Here is a 15,099-nt window from a genome sequence, read left to right on the forward strand (position 1 = left end):
TCGTAAGCTCTTTTGTGAGTGATGAACTAGTTACGACTGTAACCCAACCCTTTCTGTAATTTCATGTTTTGAGCCGAATGGGTATTTACCTGAAGTGAATAAAACCAGCCTTCATTTATACATTCATTTATAATTTCAGTAAAGTGTAGATTGAGAATAATGATTTGCTCTTATCATTCTTGCTCAAGCATGGCTGGAAAGCTAACACCCTTTGGAATGTAGACATTATCAGATAAGAAATCTTAACTCATATGCCATGTACAGATGTTGCATCCCTAGGTAAACTCAGCCAGTCTGAGATTAACATTTCGCTCACTTCAGCAGAATATATATATGATCGCCATTACTTACACCAGTCATTGACCTGATGTTAATATCCTCTGACGTTACGTTCATCCTTGAGTTGACGTTAAACAGTCGAGGATAAGAGCACAAATGAAGCACACGTCAGTGGCGGCCCGACACGCGCCCGATGATGCTACCACTCCCGCCATAACCCGTCAAAAAGATGCCTGACGTTTCTTTTCATCTCTTCGACTATAATCCTTCTTACAAATCCTGACACAGTGGCCACCAGTCCTTTTATCAGCCCTTTTTTTTTTGTGTGTGTGTGTGTCTTCCTTACGAAAGGTTTTTCCCCCGCTGCTGCATTCAGCTTGAAGCCCGGGAGAAGAGTACTTTAATCTGTGATCTAACCCGACTCTGCTTCATATGGTTCTACCAGGTCGCCATCATGCAATGTTGCCACACGATCAAGACGAACTCACTCACACCCCCTCTTCCATAATATTTGCTTTATCTACAAAGAAACATTCAGAAATATTTCTTTCCACGGAAAACATCTCGCGTATTCTGTGAAGTATGAATTATCTGTATATAGAGAAATATTTGGTTTCGAAGCGGTGAGTTTGGCAACGACGCGTAGTGTGGGGTGGTAAGGGGGCGCGCGAAGAGAAACGTTTGTGTGGGGCGTCAGCCAGCAGGCACATCAAACGTTGCCGATGTCAACCGCTATCAGTCCCATCGCCAACCCATTACATCTCGGCCTGTCGTTCTCTGACGGCCAGAAATCGAGATGGAAGATAGTGTTCATAATCCATTCCCCCCATTTTCTTTTTTTTTTTTATAACTAATATTGATATTCAGGGGTAACTGTGAAGTTTTGCCCGATATGATCATTTAGTGAGATTACAGGGTATTTTAAGATGATCAAGTGAATTAGAATATAAGTGTGAGGGTTTATTATAGACACAATCATACGTATATAACATAAGCTGTGTGTATAGGCACTGTGCGTATCCACACACACACACACACACACATACACATACACACACACACACACACATATACATATATATATATATATATATATATATATATATATATATATATAAAGCTTAGCATACACACAATGTACACATATACACATTACGGCACAAAAGGGCAGTTTAGAAAATGAAGTTTCCATTTGGTATGAAGTCACTGCTTATCACATCATGATCCATTATCACAAACGAACTTGAAGATATGATAACGAATCTATATCAAATGCGAACTACTTTTTATATACCCTAAGATCACACATTGGAGAGAGAAAATAAAACTTACAAAATGAATTTTACTCCAAAAGATTCTACAAACACGTCGCAAAGTCGAATATCAAACATCATTAGAACATTTAGATCAGCTTATCTCCTCTTCCCTCCTCTCCCTCACCCCCAGACCCCAAGGGAGAGATATGTCCCAAAATACACATTAGGAAAATGTGGTGAAATGTGCTGGGTGATGATAATCCTCCGTGTGTCCTGTAATCTACTGGGCAAACTGTGTCGAGGTTGCAGCCGCGTCTCTCTCTCTCTCTCTCTCTCTCTCTCTCTCTCTCTCTCTCTCTCTCTCTCTCTCTCTCTCTCTCTCTCTCTCTCTCTCTCTCTCCCAGCCACGGCCGGTGAGCCAACCCGGTTCGGGTAATATCAAAATATGACTTCCGGACGGCGCCTTAAAAAGGCTTGGTTCCTGGGGCAGAGGCGAGGGGGGATTACGGGGCGAGGGTGAAAAGGACGATTCGGAATGGAAGGAAGGAAAGACATTTCTTTTTTTTTTTGTGGTGGTGGTGGTGGTGGTGGAGAGGAGGGCGAGGTGGTGGGAAGGGGGAAGGGATTGACGCTTTTTGGGTGGTGGTGGTGGAGGGCAGGGCGAGGTGGTGAGGAGGGGGAAGGGATTGACGCTTTTTGGGTGGTGGTGGTGGAGAGGAGGGCGAGGTGGCGGGAGGGGAAGGGATTGACGCTTTTTGGGTGGTGGTGGTGGAGAGGAGGGCGAGGTGGTGAGGGGAAGGGATTGACGCTTTTTGGGTGGTGGTGGAGGAGGGCAAGGTGGTGAGGGAGGGGGAAGGGATTGACGCTTTTTGGGTGGTGGTGGTGGAGAGGAGGGCGAGGTGGGTGAGGAGGGGAAGGGATTGACGCTTTTTGGGTGGTGGTGGTGGAGGGCGAGGTGGTGGGTGAGGGAAGGGATTGACGCTTTTTGGGTGGTGGAGGTGTCGACGCTTTTCGAAGGATGATGCTCGGTACATATCGACTGACGGTGATATCCAAAAGGCGGCCGACAACTTAGAAGGTATGTAGAGAACCAGTATTTCACTGTAGAGAACCAATACAGTAAGCCTGTATTTCACTGTAGAGAACCAATACAGTAAGCCTGTATTTCACTGTAGAGAACCAATACAGTAAGCCTGTATTTCACTGTAGAGAACCAACACAATAAGCCTCTATTTCACTGCAGAGAACCAATACAGTAAGCCTGTATTTCACTGTAGAGAACCAATACAGTAAACTTGTATTTCACTGGAGAACCAAAATTCAGGAAAACTGTATTTCACTTTTAAGAACCGACACAGAAAAATATCCTTTCACTGAAGTCAACCGAAAAGAAAACCAGTATTTCAGTGAAGTGACTTAATGCAGGAAAAAAACCCAGTATCTTACAAATGTAACTTATATACAGAAACCCATTATCTCACTGGACACCTTATGGAGAAAACTTATCAATGAAACAGTCGTTCATATATGGTTTTCTATAACAGTGTCTGTGTGTGTGTGTGTGTGTGTGTGTAATGGTCCTCTGTATTGTACAGGTAAATACTATACACTTCACAGGGATGGTCTGGACGCGAGCAAAACCCGCGCGACATATCCAGAGACTTCACAATCTCAGCCTCCTGCTACTACGCAAGGGCGCCTCCTCCCTCCTGAAGAACCCCTGCAGGACACACCGCTCACAGACCGGGGACCAGAAGACGTTCCCCTCTCAACACATGAGGCAGAATGGACAGAAGACGTTCTTCTCTCTTAACACATGAGGCAGAATGGACAGAAGACGTTCTTCTCTCTCAACACATGAGGCAGAATGGACAGAAGACGTTCCTTTCTCAACACATGAGGCAGAATGGACAGAAGAAGATCCTCTCTCTCAACACATGAGGCAGAATGGACAGAAGAAGATCCTCTCTCAACACATGAGGCAGAATGGACAGAAGACGCTCCGCTCTCAACACACGAGGAAGAATGGATTCGTCCATTACCTGATTTTTGAGTAACTATGCCAGTGTCAATTTTCTGATCATTTTTCGTGTTGCTGAATCTTCAAAGCACTGGACCCGGGCGAATGTATGAACTAGGTACCCTCAAATACAGGCGAAGTAGAAGACATGTCCTCTTCTTCGCCTTGTGTAATCTCAAGATATGAGATGAACAGAGGCTTATTTCTTGTTACCTTGGCACCAAGGATGCTAATGAATGTAGATTAGAGACTTTTATGATACAAATCTCCGAATCTCTTTATCACTGACTTAATAGGAGAGAGAGAACTTTGCCCCCTATCATTCATACCAATTTTCTTCTCGTAATTCACATCATATTTGATCTAACCCTACAGACTGCCTGGCTTCTGGTACATAAGTGTGGTTCACGTGCCTTATACGTAATTCATTCCTTTCCATTTACATCATTTCAAAGAAAATAATAATAGTGCTTTCTTACACACCGGAAAGAGAGAGAGAGAGAGAGAGAGAGAGAGAGAGAGAGAGAGAGAGAGAGAGAGAGAGAGAGAGAGAGAGAGAGAGAGAGAGAGAATCACGAAGACACGTAGCCAGGAGAAAGGATCGTTTTCCCATCTTGTTTTTTCTCTCCTTTTTTAATACTGTTTAATTTTACTGCAGTTTATTACAAGCTGAAGCCCTTTTACATTCAGCTTGAACTGCTGGCTGTTTCGGTGGTGCGAGGTAATTCCCTTGGGCAAGTGGCTCGTTACGTTTCATAAAAGTTAACTTGATGGTAAATCATTATCAGTTCTCTAGTTGCCTACATACCGCGCTGGGGTGGTCACCCTGATGTGTTACTTGGTAATCGTCTTTATACAAACGTGTTGCTCACTGCTGGTACAGAGGATAATTTGTTTAAGAATGACTGCGACAATTATCATTTTTCCATGAAATTATCTCGCATACCCTTTGGTCAATGGTGTAATCAAGAGTGGTATTTATTTTGTGGGGCTTCAACGTTAGAATAATCAGAGTAACGGACCGGTTCATGTATATGTTTCACCAAATTGATGAGATGGAATGGACCACCAACTTTAAGAATACCTGCCTTCGGAATATATATATATATATTATATATATATATATATATATATATATATATATATATATATATATATATATATATATATATATCCTCCCCTCTCATTTCTTTTTAATTTTCCAAAAGAAGAAACAGAGAATGGGGGCCAGGTGAGGCTATTCCCTCAAAGGCCCAGTCCTCTGTTCTTAACGCTACCTCGCTAATGCAGAAAATGGCGAATAGTATGAAAGAAAGAAAATAAAGATAGATAGATAGATAGATAGATACGTGTATCATTTGCCAGGAGGATAAGATAAGAAGAGACTTAATACACAATGTAGCATAAGGAATGGTAAGTATAAAGGATTGTGCCATCATTGCCATACACAGGTTGGAGGATCTGATTATATGTATATACAGACGACAAGGGTGTTGAACGTGCCACCATTCGTATCACATGACACACAACACCTTACCTATGGGTCCACCGATCGATGCAAAATTGCATGACAAAGCAAGATCGGTGGATTGGATTCAACTCCCTTCAAACCCAAACACGAGGAAGCAGTTCCATTACTGGTACAGGCCCGTCTGTGTTAAGGAGATGGGCAAAACCAAGAGATTGGGATCTTTGTTTTTGCTCTGTAAGAATGACGCAAAAGAGCCTGCCTATCCATTCTGTGGCCTCTATCAATACGAGATGAAGGATGACGAAGACACCAGTATTTGGCGAAGTATTTAGCTAACGTTTCTCTGGCGAGTAATATTATCAACTCATGAAGGAGATCATCGCTTGGCCAGATGTAAACACTAAATCAAGCGAACGTCTAAAACAAAAGCCATGTCTTTAAGAGCCTGACACATGGCTACGTTAGTACAGACCAGGAACCATCGAAGGTCACATTTTCGAACCCAAAAATTGGGTTTTGGACAGAGTAGAGTACTGTCAACATTGCGAGACAGGAATATATCCCCCCGGTCTCTCAAAGATCAATGATCATGCAAAGAAAGGAGGAAATAATATTTTTATGGAGATATATGAGTAACATGTCCTCGAAAGGGATGATAATTATAAGAAGACGATAGTAATAGTTCCGGAAACATATATATATATATATATATATATATATATATACACGAATAAAGTCTATATGAACGCGCTCCTTCATAGAACATACAAACCTCCAACAGCCAGGATCGAACCCGGGACCCCTGTGCAAGAGGCAGGCATGCTAACCGCTAGGCTATGGGACTGTATAATAGGAAACAACTATTCGAAATACTAAGTACCCGAATACCCTTATATATTTTTTTTTTCATACTATTCGCCATTTAGATGCATTAGCGAGGTAGCGTTAAGAACAGAGGGCTGGGCCTTTGAGGGAATATCCTCACCTGGCCCCCTTCTCTGTTCCTTCTTTTGGAAAATAAAAAAAAAGAAAAAGAGAGGGGAGGATTCCAGCCACCCGCTCCCTCCCCTTTCAGTCGCCTTCTACGACACGCAGGGAATACGTGGGAAGTATTCTTTCTCCCCTATCCCCAGGGATATATATATATATATATATATATATATATATATATATATATATATATATATATATATATACATATATATATATATATATATATATATATATATATATATATATATGCTAATTCAGAAACACAACAGATATCTTTAACTTCAGTTAGCAAGGGTGTAGGACGAACCAAAGCGAGAGAGAAATACTCTCCACGCGAAACTGGAGTTTCCTCTCCAGCATGACTAATTACGAACACAGCTGAGGAAGCTGCAAAAGTCTCCTAAACCGTCCCTAGACAGAGGCATATAGCGCTCTTGCGGGGGGCGGGGTAACGGAGCAGAACGGGAGGGAGGGTGGATGGGTTCACCACAGCGTAACACTGAATAACGCGCCGTGTCAGTGAAGAGGGTAACCGACGGGAGGCCACGTTATACCCGGGTTGTATACCGTCGTTACGCTCAGACGTATATATATAATTCTTTTTTTCTTTTATTCCTCTTCACATAACCGTTGAGATTCTCAACGTATCTTTACGAAATTCGTATCTTGTAATTCGTATCGTGATCATAGTATGTTAAGTGTAAGTGATGAACACCTGGGCCACCTCCTGGACACTGTGACTGAGGCAGATAGCGACAACGGCGCGTACACACAAGCACCGCAGTAGCTGCGGCGGGGGAAAGGTAGCGGCTTCCCGCACCCGCAGGTTCTCCTGGTAGGTAGGTGGCTGCGGTCGGCCGACCTCAGACGCGTAGGGGAGGCGGCAGTAAACTAATAAAGTCATAATAAAAAAGTCGTTGGGTGATGATGGCCTCAAAACGCGTGGGAAGTTAGGTGAGGGTTAGGTGTGCAGCGTCTCGAGAGCTTTTACTGTGTTAACGGAAACCTGAACCCAGCACCGCCATCCACCTGAACCTCCCAGAGTCACTTCCATATATATATATTTCTTTTTATCTACATGGAAATGAAGCACGATTAGATCCCAAGTGCACTTTCGTGTAATGATCACATCAGGTGAGGATATTCCCTCAAAGGCCCAGTCCTCTGTTCTTAACGCTACCTCGCTAACGCGGGAAATGGCGAATAGTATGAAAGAAATATATATATATATATATATATATATATATATATATATATATATATATATATATATATATATACCAATGTGAAGATTTGCCCAACGTGCCTCAAAATCGAGTCTGTTCCTCATATTAACAGAGATGTGCCTAAGGTGTTATGATTTTTTTTTAATCATATTGCTATTAAGCCAACCTGTTAACAAGACTGTCCCTACTTACGCTACTCTGCTAACGTGTCTCTACATATGCTACTCTGCTAACAAGACCTTTAAGCTGCCCTGCTAACATTTTTCCCCCTTAAGCTACTCTGCTAACAAGAATGTGACCCCCACTTTAGCTACCCACTTGACAAGAATGTCCCTCTCTCAGCTGAAGAGCATAGGTCTTCCCTCATGTCCTACATCACACAAGACGTAGTTTTGGGTACATGATGAATGAATACATCCGCAAAGCGACGGTACGACCCTCGGGTATGTGGTTATGGCGTTTCGACCTGACGCCTGTTTAAGGTTCAAGTTAAGAAAAAGAAAGCCAGGCCATTGCACATAAGGGTCGTATCGTCGTGCTCTAAGTGTAACCATTTCATTAATAACCTAGACCATGACCCACTGACTGAAGTGACACGCATTCTCTCTAAAGTTCAAGCAAGGTCATGCATGAGACAGTCCACTTCACGTTTAATAAGGTCCAGAAGGTCAGAGTTGTGGCTGGGGTCCATCATGCACCACAACCTTTACCTAAAGAACCTATGTAGGGACAAGGTATGCTATGCACCATTCTAAGAACGCACGGTCTTACGCAAAACTACAACAGCCAAAGAGACGCATTGCGTACTGACACCTGAGTACACAGTGGCAGAACCCAGGCAACCCGGACTACAGAGAGGGGAAGCTCCACAGGGAGTGACAGTCGAGGTGTATGTAGTTTGCGATGTGGTTAGAAACCGGAGAGACTACAGAAATCAGGGTCTAAACGGCAGGGAGAGCTGAGGGATAATGAAAGCTCAAAGGTGCAGTTCGAGTTCAATGTGAGTGAGTTCCGAGTAGTGATAGAGTCCACAGACTGTGGAGCCCAGAGCGTAGGCAAAGTCAGGGCTCATAACGTGGGTAGATTCCACGCTCGTAGTAGATGTACAAGGGCCTCGAGAGCTCGCATAGTGGGAGAGAACCTACATGTAGGCGAAGCTCAAAGTGTGTGGGTAAGGTCTGGAGCGTGGGTTAAGGCAGGCTAGCACGGGGAGTGATGCCAAACTGCACTGAATGAGGATATGGGACTCACCGAGGATGCCGTCGATGCTGTGGTCCTTCCGGGGGTCGTCGTCCCTCTTGCCGCCCCGCAGGATCCTGCTGATGGAGCTCACGGAGGGCGCCGACGCTTTGTCCACAATCCCCTCCTGACGAAGGGAGACCAAAATCGTCAAGTGTTATTGTGAGAAGTGCCCACGGCTATTGTACGTGGCGACCTTACACGTACAATTCATTTTTGATTTATGAAATGAAATCGCTTTTATCTGATCTTTAATAAAAGATACAAAAGACAAATCTTTCATTCATGAATAACGAAAACCTATCGTCAGTTACGACTATGAAGACAATATAGTATGGAAGCTGAGCATTTTCACAGAAATGAACACAGTACACAAGGAAACTGAACACTTGTATAGATTCATCAACTTTAATCTTGCTTCTGAGAGACCGAGCATTTGAGTGCTACCAAGAGTGGACTATGACACTAAGTTCTACTATAATACACAGCTAACATGAAAGTCTGACTTAAACCACACTGTGGCAGTCTGAGTTGGACGAGTGCCCAGCGAGACAGTGTACTCCCTGACAGCAACACATGCCAGGTCTGTACACACACACACATTATAGCGTGAGGATCACCAACAGACGTGAGTACAACTACAGCAAGAACAGAAGACATGTCATCATGAACTACAAGTAAGAGTGATCTCCTCCCGTCATAGCAGCAGCAAAGACTACAGGAAAGCCGTCAAGATCTCAAACATAAAGGGACACAGAAACCCACCTTACCTTATCCCGGTTGGAGTTAACCATCGGCTCTTCCGTTCACCGATTCTGCTCTCTTACCATCGGGGTGACATCAACTCCCTTTACCCATGTAATATATAAATATGTTGTCTACAGGATACAAAACTTTAAAGAGATGGCAAATACCACAGAGATGTGAGGCTTTATGAAAGAGGAGGAGGACAGTGGCAGTGAGTTGGGAGGTCAGGTACTGTGTTTGTTGTGGGTGGCCAGAGGCAGGGTGCTAAGGGATTCCAACCCTCCCCTGGTGCTCTTACCTTCACCAGTCTGTCTCTGATCTCCCAAGAAAACACTCCGGGATTCTCCTTCTTATACTCGTCAATCCTCTTCTCCACGTCTGGGGTGGTTACCTTGGGCTTGGATCCGCCGATGACGCCGGGCCTGATGGAACCCGTCTCCTGGTAGCGGTTGAGGATCTTGGAGACGCAGCCGTGGGAGACGCGGAGCTGGCGGGAGATGACGCACGGACGCACGCCCGCCGCCGCCATCTCCACGATCTTGAGGCGGATGTGGTTGGGCAGCGGCCGACCGTTGATGAAGACGCCGCCCAGCTGGTTCACGCGCCCCTGACCTGTGCCGGACATAAAACAAGAAAGGGGTCACTGCAAGGGAGGCACTCCACTGGCGCCACACGAAAGTAGCTCCAGAGAAGACAAAAGAGAGAGAAAAAAATATACAAAAACTTGAGAAGAAATTTGGTTTTGGTCACCGGAAGGTGAATGGGGGTAAGATACCCCTAGTATATAGTCCACAAGTGAAAGGAACAGGAGGTACCATCATACCTCCGTCAGTACAAGGGAAACTACAGTCATTAACCCTCAATATCCTATATTACCCCAACTCTTTTGAGATTTCTAACCAAATGACATTAACCATCAGTGTTATGTATTTCCACCCATCCACACACACACACACACACACACACACACACACACACACACACACATGTATCTATCTCCGTCTTAACTATATTCCATGTGAACCGCATCTTTCATCAGGGGCGTCCTCTTACCTCAGGTTATCTGCACAGTGGCGCCCCTGCCTGACCAAACCCCTTTATTCCTGACTCGCCCACTGTGAAAAGAGGTTGACTCTCGGTCGCTACTCTCGTTTTATACATGTACTCGACTTATTCCTTGCATACATTACATGGTGATGTACACACACACACACACACACACACACACACACACACGTGTGGTAAACGTCACATATACACTTCCAGCCAATGAGAGGTCCCGCATGGGGGCCCCACTGGGCCGGAGGGTCACGGGGCGACCTGCCGGGAGGAACCAGACCTCATCATGACACACGGGGTCACACACGGGTCACCTGTCCAGGTCACAGCTGCTCGCCACAGAACAACTTCGTCCTTACGTTCTTCGTGATCTTAAAAGTTCTGTACACCTTAACAATATCTTTGACATTCATTCTTAGGAAGAACCTCTTTATGATCAGTTGATTAATCAATCAAAAATCTCTAATGATGAGTTGATCAATCAGAAATCCCTGACGATTAGTCGATCAATCAATCAAAAATCCCTGATGATTAGTCGATCAACCAATCAAAAATCTCTGATGATTAGTTGATCAATCAATCAAAATTTTCCGATGATAAGTTGATTAATAAAAGATCTCCAATGATTGGACGGTTAATCAATAAAATATCCAAATATCGGTGCAAAGTGCTGGTGTGGGTTGACTTGGGGAACATGTGTGCTGTTCTCCATGCTACGAATTGTTCTAAGTGGTCTCTGCCCGTCGTGCAGCTGGGAACCCAGAGGGGAGGGGAGACAGAAAGCTGGACACCTGTGCAGGTGTGTGTGTATGTGTGTGTGTGTGTGTGTGTGTGTGTGTGATGAGTGACACTTCACGCTTATTCCTCTTTATTCATTACGGGTCATATTTCCCACCATCCCCCGCCAACGTAAGGTAACACCACACCCGCACGTCAACCTCACTCTCAAAATTTTCCCTCTCCCTCACCCAATCCTTACCTTACCTTAGCTCCTGACGGTGTGTCACCTCCGGCATCCTTTCGAAACTATGGATACGATGTGACAACGAATCTGTTCGACTCCTGGTAACTGCAGAAGGCTTTTTCTATTCTTTCTTTCTTCTTCTTGCGAGACACTTTGGGTTAAGCTATCTTCGTAATGACGGAGCGTGTCGCTCAAATCGCCAAGTTCGATTGGCTTAAAGTTTGTCAGTGGCGAGATGGGACGCTTCCTTGATCCCTCGTTAAGTCGTTTATATTCAATGACACGTTAATAGAATATTTCACTGTTGTAGTTCATCATGATAAAGAACCTTGAGAATAGTCGTGGAGTTATATATGTATATGAGAGTTCGCACTGATCTAAAGGAGCTGACGATGCATTCGGGAAACGAGGATTGGTAGCATGCAAAAAATAAAAAATCTAATATATTTTGTGATTTTGAGAAAGCAGAGAAAAAAAAAAACAATACGGGAAACGCAGTCAAGGAAAATGGGATGTGTTTCTGTAAAAGCTTTCTGTGGCGCCTGCGCGCGCGCGCACACAGAGTCTCTCTCCCCCCCTTCCCGAAGGACGGTTTGAATAGCATTCATACAGTAGTACTTCTTGTCGACTTAACGTTCGTAGTGGATGAACTGGTGTGTGAGATAAAGATGAGAGTACGTCTGGGTGTTTATGGTCAATTACCGATGCTCGTAAGTGGCTAACGACGCACCATTAGCCAGTCGGTCTTAATGGCGTTGCTAACCTAACCTGGGTATCGAAGCCCCAGTCGCCGTTTTCTTTTTTTTTCTTTAAGGAACAGGTTGGAGCTACGTCCACATCCGCCATTTTCTAATACGTCCGACATTATTTCAAAATGGCGTCTCGGATAGTCATAATAATCCCACATATTATCCCTTGACGCTTATCTCTTCGAAGCTTTAAGCGTTCGTAAACGGGAAATGGACCCCACCTCACCACATTTTCTATCGAGCAGACCCTCACTGAGCATCCCCAAAAGACTAGAGCAAGCCTAGGCTTTTGACATGAGAGATGGTGGAGGAGGTAAAAAAAAAATAAGGGAGGGGAGGGAGAGAGAAAGGGAAACGCATCACTATATCACGAAGAATAGAAACGTGGCATAGTAATAATGCGTGCCACAGCAGCCTCTCAAGAAGGTGTCTGTCTCTCTTTAAGTCGGTTCGGGGCAACGTCTATGCCACAGATGGAGGCCGCTATCACGCACTGCGGACCGCCACGTGAGCATAGACAAGTTCCTGTGCCACAGCTGTAGTGGAGGCCGCAATCACGCACTGCGGACCGCCACTTGGGCACAGACAAGACCCTGTGCCACAGCTGTAGTGGCTACGAAGAGACCTGGGTGTTATCTGAGGCGGCATGAAGATGACATAGATCCAACACGCTACGCCTTTGAGGCTGAGGCAGTTCGCTCCGTGTCTTAGGTTCACGCAGGTCAGGTAAGCCTTCGGAGGAAAGGAAGGACCCAAAGGCGTGTGTGTCTGTGTGTGTGTGTGTGTGTGTGTGTGTGTCGTCCGTCAACGTTAAGTATCAAGATCTGTTGTTCTAGAATGACCGCGTCATCATTCGTGAAAGCTTTGTCTCTCTTTTTTCTTTTCTTTTCGGGATGTTTGACTCGCGTGTTGTGAGTGAGTGGGTCGCCTTTTCAAAACACGTTCCGGGTCTCGTCACGCTGATATTTTTCTTAACCCCTTCCCTTCCCCTCCGTCCCGCCCTAAAGTTTGTCACGGAAACTAGGGAACTCGGAGGAGAGAGAGAGAGAGAGAGAGAGAGAGAGAGAGAGAGAGAGAGAGAGAGAGAGAGAGAGAGAGAGATATGAATCTCTGGTTTTCAGGCTAAATAAAGACGGGTGGAATTCAGGTCTTCGTCCTGGTCTCAAGTGTGTGTGTGTGTGTGTGTGTGTGTGTCAAACTGTATGGGTCTTCGCTTACAGACTGGTCCAGTTTGTGTGTCAAATTCGCGCGTTGGTCTTTTGCCGTCGCCGCCGCTGACGACGACACAGTGGTCCAGGTTGTGGAGCAAGTCTTCTCTCCGGCAGCATGTGTGATGGTGGCCGAAGCCCTCCACCGTGTTTTTCAGAGTACGACTTTGATGGCGGGAGATCCATCGAGTTCTTTATATACACATTGCCTCACACATGAGATCCATCGAGTTTTTTTTATATACACGTTGCCTCACACATGAGATACATCGAGTTCTTTATATACACGTTGCCTCACACATCACACATCTCTCACACACAATGGGTACCGCCTCCTCGCTAGGTATCACATACGCTCATGCAAACATTCGTGTAACATATACGCCCATGAAAACATAGTCTCATAACACGTTCGCCCATGCAAATACAGTCTCATGTCACATACGCCCATGCAAACATACTCTTTTAACACATGCAATGCAAACATATTCTTATAACACATACGCCCATGAAAACATGTTCTTATATCACATACGTCCATGCAAACACAGTCTCATAACACGTACGCCCGTGCAAGCATAGCCTTACCAATGCATTTTTCAACATCTGTATGTTTACATAAACTATCATATCATAATTGTCTTTGATGTGCTTCTAAGTTTGCATATACAGTATGTCTCACACACACACACACACACACACACACACACAACCCACAGAGGCGGAACTTAAAGATATTTGATACCACAAAGCAAATACACATACGGATTTGTAAAAAAGTAACTTGAAAAGTGGATAATGAAATGGTCGAACATAAAAACCATTCTTCCTACGTACATGTTGACGAAGAAAGAGCTAAACCAGTTTAACAAAGCGTCTACTGTCCCTTATGAGAGTAGGTAGGTGTGATAAAAGTAATATTAGAGCAGCAATGGGTCGCTGCCGCAGCCATATATATATATATATATATATATATATATATATATATATATATATATATATATATATATATATATATATATATATATGTTTTTTTTTCATACTATTCACTATCTCCCGCGTTGGCGAGGTAGCGCTAAGAACAGAGGACTAAGCCTTTGAGGGAAATCCTCACTTGGCCCCCTTCTCTGTTCCTCCTTTTGGAAAATTAAAAAATATATATATCCAAACTCCTTAAATGTATCGTGAAGGAACTTCTGATTCCAATGTAAGCCATCTTTTCTCTATAGTGCAGCGTTGAAGCTGTAGGAGGCCTGTTCAAATGGGTCCTGGGGTTATTTAACAATTTCCAGTACTGGTCCAGTCAGAGACCAATAGAGACCACCTGTGTACAGAATGCCATAGTATAGAGACCAGTACAGACCCCTAAAGTGCGAACCAACACAAAACTCTTTGATAGACAACGGTACAGACCCAGCTATACAAAATTATAGGACCGACGCAGACAAAATACAGACCAACAAGCACGGCCTCTCAATAAACCATCAACTTAGCCACACAGACCACCCTATGTCCATCATCTACGAAGACCGCCAAGACTAACACAGACCGTCATATGAAACGTACGCCTTCACAGACCCCCCCAACTGACTTCACAGCACTGACCACGTTCAGACCACCGCTGCTCATTCCTGCTAACCAGTCCCGTAAAGACCAACACAGACCATCCCAAGCAGATCAGATAACCCTTACATACATACGATGGAACATACATCTACACGAATTCGTATGATATAACTCAGATAACACAAATACGTACTGCGGGCCACACATAAAACAAATATGATCATTGAAAAATACTCAAACATATACACCTAAAAACACACACCCCAACAGAAACACGTACACCAGAAACAAGCGAAAGCAAATACATACACCATAACCTATA

The 15,099-nt window shown here is 44.3% G+C and overlaps 1 protein-coding gene across 7 annotated transcripts in view; it reads right to left on the minus strand.

Annotated features, from left to right (window-relative positions):
* LOC139759088 (uncharacterized) overlaps window positions 1–15,099 on the minus strand; it is a 138,397-nt gene that overhangs the window by 30,687 nt on the left and 92,611 nt on the right. For 5 of the 7 annotated variants that reach the window (XM_071681037.1, XM_071681036.1, XM_071681039.1 and 2 more), the window contains 2 exons: window positions 9,530–9,843; window positions 8,497–8,611 (listed from right to left, as the gene is read on the minus strand). In XM_071681037.1, coding sequence (XP_071537138.1) covers window positions 8,497–8,611; window positions 9,530–9,843 — 429 coding nt within the window. The remainder of the gene's footprint in view (window positions 1–8,496; window positions 8,612–9,529; window positions 9,844–15,099) is intronic. The other 2 variants (XM_071681040.1, XM_071681042.1) reach the window with 1 other exon arrangement.

Source organism: Panulirus ornatus, chromosome 32 (assembly GCF_036320965.1).
Source record: "Panulirus ornatus isolate Po-2019 chromosome 32, ASM3632096v1, whole genome shotgun sequence".
Taxonomy (NCBI): domain Eukaryota; kingdom Metazoa; phylum Arthropoda; class Malacostraca; order Decapoda; family Palinuridae; genus Panulirus; species Panulirus ornatus.